Consider the following 12,888-nt stretch of genomic DNA (forward strand, 5'->3'; position numbering starts at 1 on the left):
GGGAGACTTGCAAGATGATGTGATGGAGTCCTGACCAACAGGACTTGTTGTATTCTGTGCCTCTTGGGCTTACAATCAGAGGGGCTACCTCATAGAGATCCTATTAACTTACTCATGGGCCATATTCTAATTCTATGGGCCATTTCTAAAGAAATTATAAACCAATTACAGGAAATGGGACAATACACACCAACCCAATCTGTATTGATCCCGAGACAGAGAGAGACCTCCAGCCTAGCCAGTCACTGTCTGAACCCAGTCTCAGATACACAGAGAGACCTCCAGCCTAGCCAGTCACTGTCTAAACCCAGAGTCTCAGATACACAGAGAGACCTCCAGCCTAGCCAGTCACTGTCTAAACCCAGAGTCTCAGATACACAGAGAGACCTCCAGCCTAGCCAGTCACTGTCTAATCCCGGTGTCCAGTGTCCCAGACACAAAGAGAGACCTCCAGCCTAGCCAGTAAATATCTGAAGACATTGGGTGACTCTACACATAGAATTAGTGGAGACTCGAGGAACCCTGGAGTTCCTCAAGGAACCATTGTTATTAATTGTTAATATTTGCACCTTTGGTTAGTTGAGCGACAATTGGAGGAACCTTGGAGGAACCTTGGAGGAATGTTTCAATGTAGCAAAGGGTTCATGGAGGAACAATGGACTAGAGGTGTGGCTTAGTAGTGGCGTGGCTTTCAGAAATATATTTTTAGGACACCTGTAGGAGTAAATGTCTGTTCATCTGTTCTGTTGTACTGTCAACACATGTTAAGGTTGAAAACTGACAGTTTTGTAGAATCAATGAGGCTTACAGAGATGTAAGAGTTAATCAAGAGCCTGTGCAAATGCCAAAGTTGTAATAGTTAGCATTTTATTACTATATGTAATCAGTAATGTTAATATTGTCCTACAATATGCAATATGCATAAATATTCAAGGGAAATAAATGAATCACAAGTATCACATTTACTCTAATGGGTGGCCAAAACCTGAAAGCCACGCCTCCAATCTTCTGATAGGCTGCCACCTAAATACCCCAAATACCTCTACAATATATTACTAATAAGGTAAAAAATGTAACCCCTTCCCATCCATGTGAAAAGGTTTGAACCTTAACACATGCATTCACCGAAAACCCTTTTCCTCAAAGAACATTTTACAACTGGAAAGGTTTCCCCTATGGGCAATTATTTAAACTCCATAAAGGTTCTTCCAGATTCCTTTACTTATAAGAGTAAAGTAAGTCACAGTATAGTCCTCCTGGACACTCTTATCTGGGCTGGTTGGTATCATTTGATCTGATGAAGATGATGACGAATAACAGTCCCGTATAGATGCTCACCCATACACACAAAATTCCACACAAACGAACACACACACACAAACAGGGCACGCACGCACACACACACAATCCCCAACTCACCGAGCCCTTGCGATGACCGTGGCGGTCTCCACGGCCGAAGAAGTAGGCCTCCTCAAAGGAGGAGTGGCCACCTTTGAGCTTCTCTGATAGGTTCCTGTACAGGCGCTTGGCAGCGCTGGGAGAGGCAGGGCCTCCCGAGCACTTCCTGGTTTGGGCCAGCTGCAGGTTCTGCATCTGTTGAGTCATGCTGACAGAATAAAAGTTCCTAAGGAAGAGAAAAGTCATTTGAATGTGTAAGACCAATTTCTCTTGAGGACAGTAATAGTCTACATTTCTACCCAATTATATATTGGCTGACAATGAAGACAGTACAAATTGATGAGTTTGACAGAACATAAGTTCCTAAAGGCAGGGAGGAAAATATATTAGAAAAAAATACCAAGGCACACTTCATATCTGGTGTAAGTTAAAATCGTCATCATCTTCACATGTCCTCAAGGACTATGTAATCTTCCTGTGTTTTATATATATTTCCACACGATGAGGTTGGAATAATACTGTGAAATTGTGAAAACTATTATAATGCCCTTTTAGTGTAAGAGTTGTTTGAAAAGACCACCTGAAATGTCAGCGTGTTTTGGTGGGATGGAGTTTTGGCCTGCCTGGTGACATCCCCATACGTTAAATTAGTTAATAGACCAATAAGAAGCTGAGTTTCAAACCTCTGCATTCAGCTGTGAGAAAGCTCAGTGAAGTGGAGCGCTCTTCAGAAACCATTCATGAAAAAGGAACATTCTAGTGTTCCTCTATTCATTATCTCTTCACTGTCACAGAAGACAGGCTAGCGCGTCACGACAACCATCATTATCTCTTCACTGTCACAGAAGACAGGCTAGCGCGTCACGACAACCATCATTATCTCTTCACTGTCACAGAAGACAGGCTACACGACAACCATCATTATCTGTAGGCGACGACAACCATCATTATCTCTTCACTGTCACAGAAGACAGGGTCCTTCTGTAGCTCAGTTGGTAGAGCATGGCGCTTGTAACGCCAGGGTAGTGGGTTCGATCCCCGGGACCACCCATACGTAGAATGTATGCACACATGACTGTAACTGATAAAAGGCTGATAAATGGCATATATTATTATTATTATATAGCGCGTCACGACAACCATCATTATCTCTTCACTGTCACAGAAGACAGGCTAGCGCGTCACGCGTCACGACAACCATCATTATCTCTTCACTGTCACAGAAGACAGGCTAGCGCGTCACGACAACCATCATTATCTCTTCACTGTCACAGAAGACAGGCTAGCGCGTCACGACAACCATCATTATCTCTTCACTGTCACAGAAGACAGGCTAGCGCGTCACGACAACCATCATTATCTCTTCACTGTCACAGAAGACAGGCTAGCGCGTCACGACAACCATCATTATCTCTTCACTGTCACAGAAGACAGGCTAGCGCGTCACGACAACCATCATTATCTCTTCACTGTCACAGAAGACAGGCTAGCGCGTCACGACAACCATCATTATCTTTTCTCTGCCAAAACATAATTAGTGTTCACATAGCTACAGAGGGATGTGATGCTTGAATTAAAAACATGCTTTAGTTTTCCAATAGAATGGCTGCGTTTACTCAGGCAGCCCAATTATTATATTTAGTCAAAAATTGGGTACAGTCTAAGGAATAGAAAGAATAACAAAACAAATGCTCCTAAAGATGGTTTATTTTGGTCCTTTATGCTTCTCAAAGATGAATGCTCTCTATCATTTCCAGGACCAATTAGTTTATCTTATCAATACATTTCTTGAATAAAGCGAGATTGATTAATTGACTGAGTGATTGATTAATTGACTGAGTGATTGATTAATTGACTGAGTGATTGATTAATTGGCTGACAATTAGTTTAAGTGTGCAAGTGAGTGTCCTTATTTAACATGTTGAAGAAATAACCAAATGTCATTAAAATATCATCAAATATTACACCTGGGATTGTGGACACAGATATGGAACATGACATTTATTTCTTTTTTAACCTTTATTTAACTCGGCAAGTCAGTTAAGAACAAATTCTTATTTACAATGACAGCCTACCGGGGGAACAGTGGGTTAGCTGCCTTGTTCAGGGGCAGAAAGACCGATGTTTACCTTGTCAGCTCGGGGATTCAATCCAAACCTTTTGGTCCAATGCTCTAACAACTAGGCTACCTGCCACCCCAAGACAAGACCAACTAGAGGCACTGCAGGGGAAAGTGTGTGTGTGCATGCATGCATGTGCGTGAGCATGTGTGTGTCTCCACTAATTGAGGCGAGTGAACTAAAATATCCAAAATGAGCACTCTTTTATGCTCATGCACACACACTCCCGCACACTCATGACCAACCACAGAATAGTCACGTCTGTCCTTTCAGGAGTGTTTGAATTTAATGGTTGCGTCATCTCTCCATTTATCCATTGAGAGGTGGCTGGAACAGTGATGAACACAATAAATAGTCCTTCACATCTGACTCCAGCTCTATCAACTGGGCCTCAAATAGCAGCAGGCTGGTACAATGGCCTCTCACTCTTCCCCCTAATAACTACGGATATGAGCTGATAAAATTGGTTGAAGGGACAAATCATTAGCTGGGAGTAAGGGAGGAAGAGGAAGGGAGAAGTAGAGAGGTGAATAGGGCCGGAGAGAAAGAGAGAGTGGATAAGAAAAGTGCTCGAGAGAGAAAGAGAGAAATAAAGAGAAACAGAGAGAGAGAAACAGAGAGAGAGAGAGATTTCATGAGCTGAAATAAAAGATCCCAGAAATGTTCTATACACACAAAAACCTTATTTTTCTGCACACATTTGTTTGCATCCCTGCTAGTGAGCATTTCCAAGATAATCCATCCAGCTGTCATGTATGGCATATCAAGAAGCTCTCTTCTCTGTATACATCAATGATGTCGCTCTTGCTGCTGGTGATTCTCTGATCCACCTCTACGCAGACGACACCATTCTGTATACTTCTGGCCCTTCATTGGACACTGTGTTAACTAACCTCCAGACGATCTTCAATGCCATACAACTCTCCTTTCATGGCCTCCAACTGCTCTTAAATGCAAGTAAAGCTAAATGCATGCTCTTCAACCGATCACTGCCCGCCCGTCCAGCATCACTACTATCACCAGCATCACTGGACGGTTCTGACTTAGAATATGTGGACAACTACACATACCTAGGTGTCTGGTCAGACTGTCAACTCTCTTTCCAGACTCACATTAAGCATCTCCAATGGGCTTCCTATATCGCAACAAAACATCCTTCACTCATGGTGCCAAACATACCCTCGTAAAACTGACCATTCTACCGATCCTCGACTTCGGCGATATCATCTACAAAATAGCCTCCAACACTCTACTCAACAAATTGGATGCAGTCTATCACAGTGCCATCCGTTTTGTCACTAAAGCCCCATACACTACCCACCACTGCAACATGTACACTCTCGTTGGCTGGCCCTCGCTTCATACTCGTCGCCAAACCCACTGACTCCAGGTCATCTACAAGTATTTGCTAGGTAAAGCCCCGCCTTATCTCAGCTCACTGGTCACCATAGCAGCACCCACCCGTAGAACTCACTCCAGCAGGTATATCTCACTGGTCACTCCCAAAGCTAATTCCTCCTTTGGCCGCCTCTCCTTCCAGTTCTCTGCTGCCAATGACTGGAATGAACTGCAAAAGTCACTGAAGCTGGAGACTCATATCTCCCTCACTAGCTTTAAACACCAGCTGTCAGAGCAGCTCACAGATCACTGCACCTGTACATAGCCCATCTGTTTATAGCCCATCCAACTACCTCATCCCCATACTGTATTTATTTATTTATCTTGCTCCTTTGCACCCAGTATCTCTATTTACACATTCATCTTCTGCACATCTACCATTCCAGTGTTTAATTGCTATATTGTAATTTCTTCGCCACCATGGACTATTTATTGCCTTACCTCCCTCATTTGCACACACTATTTTTAGACTTTCTCTACTGTATTATTGACTGTATGGGTGTTTATTCCACGTGTAAATCTGTGTTGTTGTATGTGTCGAACTGCTTTGCTTTATATTGGCCAGGTTGCAGTTGTAAATGAGAACTTGTTCTCAACTAACCTATCTGGTTAAATAATGGTGAAATAAAAAAAAGTTCAAACAGGAAAGGGCCTTCCCCAAACTGTTGCCACAAAATTGGAAGCAAAGCATCATCTAGAATGTAATTGTATGCTGTAGTATTAAGATTTCAGTTCAATATAACTAAGGGGCCATGAAAAACAGCCCCAGACCACTACTCCTCCCCATCAAATTTTACACTCGGCACTATGCATTGTGGCAGGTAGCGTTTTCCTGGCATCCACCAAACCCAGAGTCGTCCTTCGGACTACCGGATGGTGAAGCGTGATTCATCACTACAGAGAATGTGTTTCCACTGTTCCAGAGTCGTCCTTCGGACTACCGGATGGTGAAGCGTGATTCATCACTACAGAGAATGTGTTTCCACTGTTCCTGAGTCGTCCTTCGGACTACCGGATGGTGAAGTGTGATTCATCACTACAGAGAATGTGTTTCCACTGTTCCAGAGTCGTCCTTCGGACTACCGGATGGTGAAGTGTGATTCATCACTACAGAGAATGTGTTTCCACTGTTCCAGAGTCGTCCTTCGGACTACCGGATGGTGAAGCGTGATTCATCACTACAGAGAATGTGTTTCCACTGTTCCAGAGTCGTCCTTCTGGCTACCGGATGGTGAAGTGTGATTCATCACTACAGAGAATGTGTTTCCACTGTTCCTGAGTCGTCCTTCGGACTACCGGATGGTGAAGCGTGATTCATCACTACAGAGAATGTGTTTCCACTGTTCCAGAGTCGTCCTTCTGGCTACCGGATGGTGAAGTGTGATTCATCACTACAGAGAATGTGTTTCCACTGTTCCAGAGTCGTCCTTCGGACTACCGGATGGTGAAGCGTGATTCATCACTACAGAGAATGGCAATCTTTGTCTATGGAGATTGCATGGCTGTGTGCTACATTTTTTACACCTGTCAGCAAAGGGTGTGGTTGAAATAGCCAAATCCACTAATTTGAAGAGTTGTCCCTATACTTTTGGCTATGTTGTTTATTCCCTGAGTGTACAAAACATTAGGACCATCTTCCTAATATTGAGTAACACCTTTTGCCCTCAGAACAGCCTCGGGGCGTGGACTCTACAGGAACTATATACTCTATGTTGACTCCAATGCTTCTCAAAGTTGTGTCAAGTTGGCTGGATGGCCTTTGGGTGGTGAACCATTCTTGATACACTCGGGAAAATATTGAGCGTGAAAAACCCGGCAGCGTTGCAGTTCTTGACACACTCAAACCGGTACGCCTGGAACCTACTATGATACCCTGTTCAAAGGCACTGAAATATTTTGTCTTGCCCATTCACCCTCTGAATGGCACACAAACACAATCCATGTCTCAATTGTCTCAAGGCATAAAAATCCTAACAGTTTGTAGCAAATTCTACTAGATAAAAAGCTGAAATTAGTATGATATCCTGGCACTTAAAGCATACTCAATTTTGGAAATGTCACATACTATAAAACATTATTTTTTTTGCATTACCAAACAGGATACTACTTAGAACGCAAGTACGGGTATTCTACTCAGCTCCAACATCGTTATTCAATCACTTCCACAGAGAAAAACACGCTGATTCTGTCTCAAATGGAACATCTAAACAAGACATTGCTAACTAAAGAGCCTACGGAACTTGTAGCACCCAACAGACACGTACAGGTGCATTTTCAACAACAGTCTACTGCAACAATTGCACTGAAACACATACATTACACACAGAGGAATAAGGGACAGAGCGATACAGAGAGAGAATGGGGAAGAGCGAGATAATAGATGGAGAAAGACAGAAACACAAACAGAAGTCAAGTTAGTCTTATCGGTTTCTGCGCACAGAAGACGGAAGGAAAGAGAACAAGAGAGAGTAGAGAGAGAGAGAGAGAGGGAGAGATAGAGAGAGAGAGGGAGGGAGGGATAGATAGAGATCGGGGGGAAAGAGCAATAACAGATTGAGAAAGACAGGACTTAAAGATGGAGAGAAATTACAGTAACAGCAGCAGGAGTCAAGTCAGTGTAATCTGTTTCTGCGCAAAGCAGAGAGAAAGAGAGAGAACGAGAGAGAGAGAGAGAGAGAGGGAGGGAGAGATAGAGATCGGGGGGAAAGAGCAATAACAGATTGAGAAAGCCAGGACTTAAAGATGGAGAGAAATTACAGTAACAGCAGCAGGAGTCAAGTCAGTGTAATCTGTTTCTGCGCAAAGCAGAGAGAAAGAGAGAGAACGAGAGAGAGAGAGAGAGAGAGAGAGAGAGAGAGAGAGAGAGAGAGAGAGAGAGGGAGGGAGAGATAGAGATCGGGGGGAAAGAGCAATAACAGATTGAGAAAGACAGGACTTAAAGATGGAGAGAAATTACAGTAACAGCAGCAGGAGTCAAGTCAGTGTAATCTGTTTCTGCGCAAAGCAGAGAGAAAGAGAGAGAACGAGAGAGAGAGAGAGAGGGAGGGAGAGATAGAGATCGGGGGGAAAGAGCAATAACAGATTGAGAAAGACAGGACTTAAAGATGGAGAGAAATTACAGTAACAGCAGCAGGAGTCAAGTCAGTGTAATCTGTTTCTGCGCAAAGCAGAGAGAAAGAGAGAGAACGAGAGAGAGAGAGAGAGAGAGAGAGAGAGAGAGAGAGAGAGAGAGAGAGAGAGAGAGAGAGGGAGGGAGAGATAGAGATCGGGGGGAAAGAGCAATAACAGATTGAGAAAGCCAGGACTTAAAGATGGAGAGAAATTACAGTAACAGCAGCAGGAGTCAAGTCAGTGTAATCTGTTTCTGCGCAAAGCAGAGAGAAAGAGAGAGAACGAGAGAGAGAGAGAGAGAGAGAGAGAGAGAGAGAGAGAGAGAGAGAGAGAGAGAAGCGAGAGAGAGAAAGAACGGGGGAGAAGAGAGAGAACAGTTTGAGAAAGACAGGAACATAAAGATGGAGAGAAATTACAGTAACAGCAACAGAAGTCAAGTCAGTCTAATGTGTTTCTGCGCAGAGAAGAGAGAAGGAACGAGGAGAGAGAAAGGGAGGGATATGAGGATATCTTCAGCTTCAATCGATATTGTATGAGCGAAACCAAAAAAAGTATATTCTTCTTACAGCCAGGAATGCTGAAGCAGCAGTCGTACAGTGTACATTAATTACCTACCCCTTTATATAGCCTACATCTCTCACTCACCAAGTTCAACAGATCAATTATCAGCTGACAGCGCAGCAGATGTATACTGACCCCACACATACTGATGTAGTGTATTATCTGATGTTTGATGATCTGATCATCTGATGTGTGTGTTTGTGCACGCACCAATGCATCTCTGCGTGTGTGGGAATCTGCATGTGTGTGTTCTTACGTCTGTGCTTTGTGCATGTGTGTGTTCACCTGTATGTGTGTGTGCGGTGGCTTCAGCAGTTGTACCTGTCCAGGCTGTGAGACGTGCGTGGTGAGCCCGTGTAGAGCAACTGTCTGAAGTCCTTTATCAGAGCATCCCCTGGTCTCTGGTTCAACCTCTGAGCCAGGCGAGATATCTTACTCTCCGAGCTGCAGAGCAGAGGGGGAGAGGGGGGAGACGAGAGTAGGAGAGGAGGGAGATGGAGGTCAGTCCTGAATGGTACCCTTGAGAGGAGAGGTTAAGTCCAGATGAGAAGCAAAAGTCACATTCAGGCAAATCTCTCAATGTCTCTCTATCTCACAGAGAAAGAGAGGAGAGTACAGTAGGTCTTTCTCTCTCACTGAGTTCTAAGGAATGCCGGTACCACTAAGGTAAGTGTAGCCCAGATCTGAAGCTCTCTCCTGGCTGTCTCAGTCACACTGAGTCCCTCTCTGGAGCACATCCAAGTTCTAAATAAATCTTAGTCCATCCCGTTCTGAAAGTTCCAGGAATCCCTGCCGAGCAGGGCAGTGTGTCACAACCCTGGCCAGTGTAGACCCTCCAAGTTCAAGAGATTCATTCTCCAAGGGGCTCGCTCAGACACGTGCATCCCCAAAGAGGTGCTCTATCCTGGATCAGTTTCAGAGCAGCGTAGCTCCTTTCTGGTTCCTACTCTGTAGCTTGTCTCTGTATTCCTCTCAGGCTAGCTATGCTGATAGCACTGAGCACCTGTTCAATGCAGCTCTGTGTAAGCAAAAGCATCTCGCTTTAGCTGCACACACAAACACGCACCCACACAGAGGAGCGCATTGAAGGGAGAAGGGAAAGCCTGCAAGAGAAAGGGAGAGAGAGAGAGAGAGAGAGAGAGAGAGGATAATGTGAGAGGGGTGTTGGGGAGGTGAACACTGAGCACACACGGAGAGTGGGTGCCTAGAGATGAGCGGAGGGATGCTGGGCGCACACACACACTGTTGGCAGCCGTTACACATACTGTACTGAGTAAAAAAAACTGGGGTTGCTTTACAGAAGGGGGATGGAGAGAGAGGGAGAGGTGAAGGACAGATTATTGTAAAAAAGAAAAGGAGAGATGGGGATGACATTGTCAGAGGGGGAGAAGCAGAGAGGGGGGAGAGATGGGTGGAGGGGAGGACACCTGTTATGAGATGGTTGGAGGGGGAGGGAAGAAGTGGAGCATGTGAGTGAGCAGGTGGGAAAGGGGTAGGAGAGATAGAGGAGATGGAAAGAGAGAGGGAGAGGGGTATGAGAGATAGAGGAGACGGAGCGAGAGAGAGAGAGAGAGAGAGAGAGAGAGAGGGAGAGAGAGGGGTAGGAGAGAGAGGAGATGGAGAGGGATAGGACAGAGAGAGTGAAAGGAGATGAGAGGATAGGAGAAGAGAGGGAGAGGAGATAAGAGAATATGAGAGGGAGAGGATATGAGAGGGGGAGGAGACAATATGATAGGAGAGGGAGAGGAGAGGGGTAGGAGATGAGGGAGAGGAGAGGGAGATGAGGTGAGAGGGAGAGGCAATAAGAGAAGAGAGGGAGAGAAGACAAGAGGATAGGAGAGGGAGAGGAGAGGTGAGAGAGAGAGAGAAAGAGAGAGAGATGATAGGAGAGGAGAGGGAGAGGAGATTAGAGAAGAGAGAGGGAGAGAGAGGAGAAAGAGGAGAGGATAGGAGAGGGAGAGGAGAGGATAGGAGATGTAGAGGAAATACAATGATAGGAGAGTGAGAGGAGATGAGATGAGGGAGAGGAGATTAGAGGGAGAGGAGGTGAGGAGAGGAGAGGGATAGGAGAGGAGCTGTTGTTCGCACGCTCATCTCCATTCTCTCGATTATCTGTAGAAACTGGGTTACCTGCCGAGAGAGAGTGTATGTGTGTGTGTGCGTGTGGTTTTACTGTCCTTGTGGGGACCAATAGTAAAACAAGGATAATTCAGACAAGGAATAGGGCTATTTTAGGCTTAGGGGTTAAAATTAAAGTTAGGTTTTGGTTTAGGGGTTAGGGTCATGTTTCATTTTACAGGTTAGGGGTTAAGGGTTATGGTTAGGGAAAGTAGGATTTTGAATGGAAATACCTTTTTTGGTCCCCACAAGCATAATAAAACAAACACACACACACAAAATCCTAAGGCCCTGACTAACAAAGTATGATAAATAATACATCGAAGCAGGAATATGTTTGTTGGCAAAAACCAGACTTCTCCTTGTTTTCCCTGTAATACATTTAAAGACACTAAAGACATTTAAAACATCTAAAGGATTGGTGTCCCCCCGCGGGACGGTTGTGCTAACGTAGGCTAATCTGATTAGCGTGAGGTTGTAAGTAACAAGAACATTTCACAGGACATTGTAACGGTTTTCTTCCTCTTCTGAGGAGGAGTAGGAAAGATCAGACCAATGTGCAGCCTGGTAAGTGTCCATATTTTAATCAAATATAACCGAACACTGAATACAAAAGAAATAAATGAAAACCGAAACAGCTCTGTATGGTAAAACACAGACACAGAAAACAACTACCCACAAATCATAGTGGGAAAACAGGCTGCCTAAGTATGGTTCTCAATCAGAGACAACGATCGACAGCTGCCTCTGATTGGGAACCATACGAGGCCAAACATAGAAATACAAAACCTAGAACACACAACATAGAATGCCCACCCCAACTCACGCCCTGACCAAACTAAAACAGAGACATAAAAAAGGAACTAAGGTCAGGACGTGACAGACATAGACATATCTGATATGGGCAGAAAGCTTCAATTCTTGTTAATCTAACTCCACTGTCCAATTTACAATAGCTATTACAGTGAAGGAATACCATGCTATTGTTTGAGGAGAGTGAACAGTTATGAACGGGAAAATGTATAAATAAACCAATTAGGCACATTTGGGCAGTTTAGTCTTGATACAACATTTTGAACAGAAATGCAATGGTTCATTGGATCAGTCTAAAACTTTGCACATACACTGGTGCCATCTACTGGCCGAAATTGGACCTAACCTGCAATAGTACACTGTGACCTTTATGTTGCATTTCAAAGATGATGATACAAAAAGAAAGAAAAACACATGTTTGTTTCTTTGTATTATCTTTTACCAGATCTAATGTGTTATTCTCCTACATTAATGTCACATTTCCACAAACTTCAAAGTGTTTCCTTTCAAATGGTATCAAGAATATCTTTGCTTCAGGTCCTGAGCTACAGGCAGTTAGATTTGGGTATGTCATTTTAGGCGAAAATTTAAAAAAAGGGTTGGCCCATAAGGGTTTTATATTCCTTTCCAAATCAGCAGGTTTACTCCTAGGCAGAAAAGGCCTGTCTAACTATCTATGTGTCAGTCCCAAGGAGGCTGGTTATAGTCAGGTCCTGCTCTTGTCCCTGTCTCACAATCTCACACACGCACGCACACACACTATACCATTAGCTAATCTTTTGGTCAGCTGAAAAATCACCGACCCTGCTGACCCACACTCACACTCTCACACACATTTACACACACACACAAGTAGTGCGCAGATCAGCTGTTTGTTCACCCACACCCACCTGCAATTGCCAATAACCCATCCATAACTGCCTTACTAAATGTGATAAAGTGAAAATCGGAGGCCCGTTCTCGACCCGCTAATACAGAAAATGCCGTCTGAGACAGCAGAACAATTTTTGGACAAGGGGTACTGAATTATTTTAGATACACTACCGTTCCAAATGTTGGGGTTACTTAGAAATGTCCTTGTTTTTGAAAGAAAAGCAAATTTTGTGTCCATTAAAATAACATCAAATTGATCAGAAATACAGTGTAGACATTGTTAATGTTGTAAATGACTATTGTAGCTGGAAACGGCAGATTGTTTATGGAATATCCTCATAGGTGTACAGAGGCCCATAATTATCAACCATCACTCCTGTGTTCCAATGGCACGTTGTTAGCTAATCCAAGTTTATCATTGGCTAATTGATCATTAGAAAACCCTTTTGCAATTATGTTCGCACAGCTGAAAACTCTTGTCTGATTAAAGAAGCAA

At 43.9% G+C, this 12,888-nt stretch overlaps 1 protein-coding gene across 5 annotated transcripts in view; it reads right to left on the bottom strand.

The window, feature by feature from the left end:
* ankfn1 (ankyrin repeat and fibronectin type III domain containing 1) overlaps positions 1-12,888 on the bottom strand; it is a 236,824-nt gene that overhangs the window by 97,572 nt on the left and 126,364 nt on the right. For 3 of the 5 annotated variants that reach the window (XM_052473466.1, XM_052473470.1, XM_052473463.1), the window contains exons 8-9: positions 8,910-9,032; positions 1,420-1,624 (exon numbers count right to left, since the gene is read on the bottom strand). In XM_052473466.1, the coding sequence (XP_052329426.1) occupies positions 1,420-1,624; positions 8,910-9,032 (328 nt within the window). The remainder of the gene's footprint in view (positions 1-1,419; positions 1,625-8,909; positions 9,033-12,888) is intronic. The other 2 variants (XM_052473478.1, XM_052473480.1) reach the window with 2 other exon arrangements.

Source organism: Oncorhynchus keta, chromosome 2, assembly GCF_023373465.1.
Source record: "Oncorhynchus keta strain PuntledgeMale-10-30-2019 chromosome 2, Oket_V2, whole genome shotgun sequence".
NCBI classification, from domain to species: Eukaryota; Metazoa; Chordata; class Actinopteri; order Salmoniformes; family Salmonidae; genus Oncorhynchus; species Oncorhynchus keta.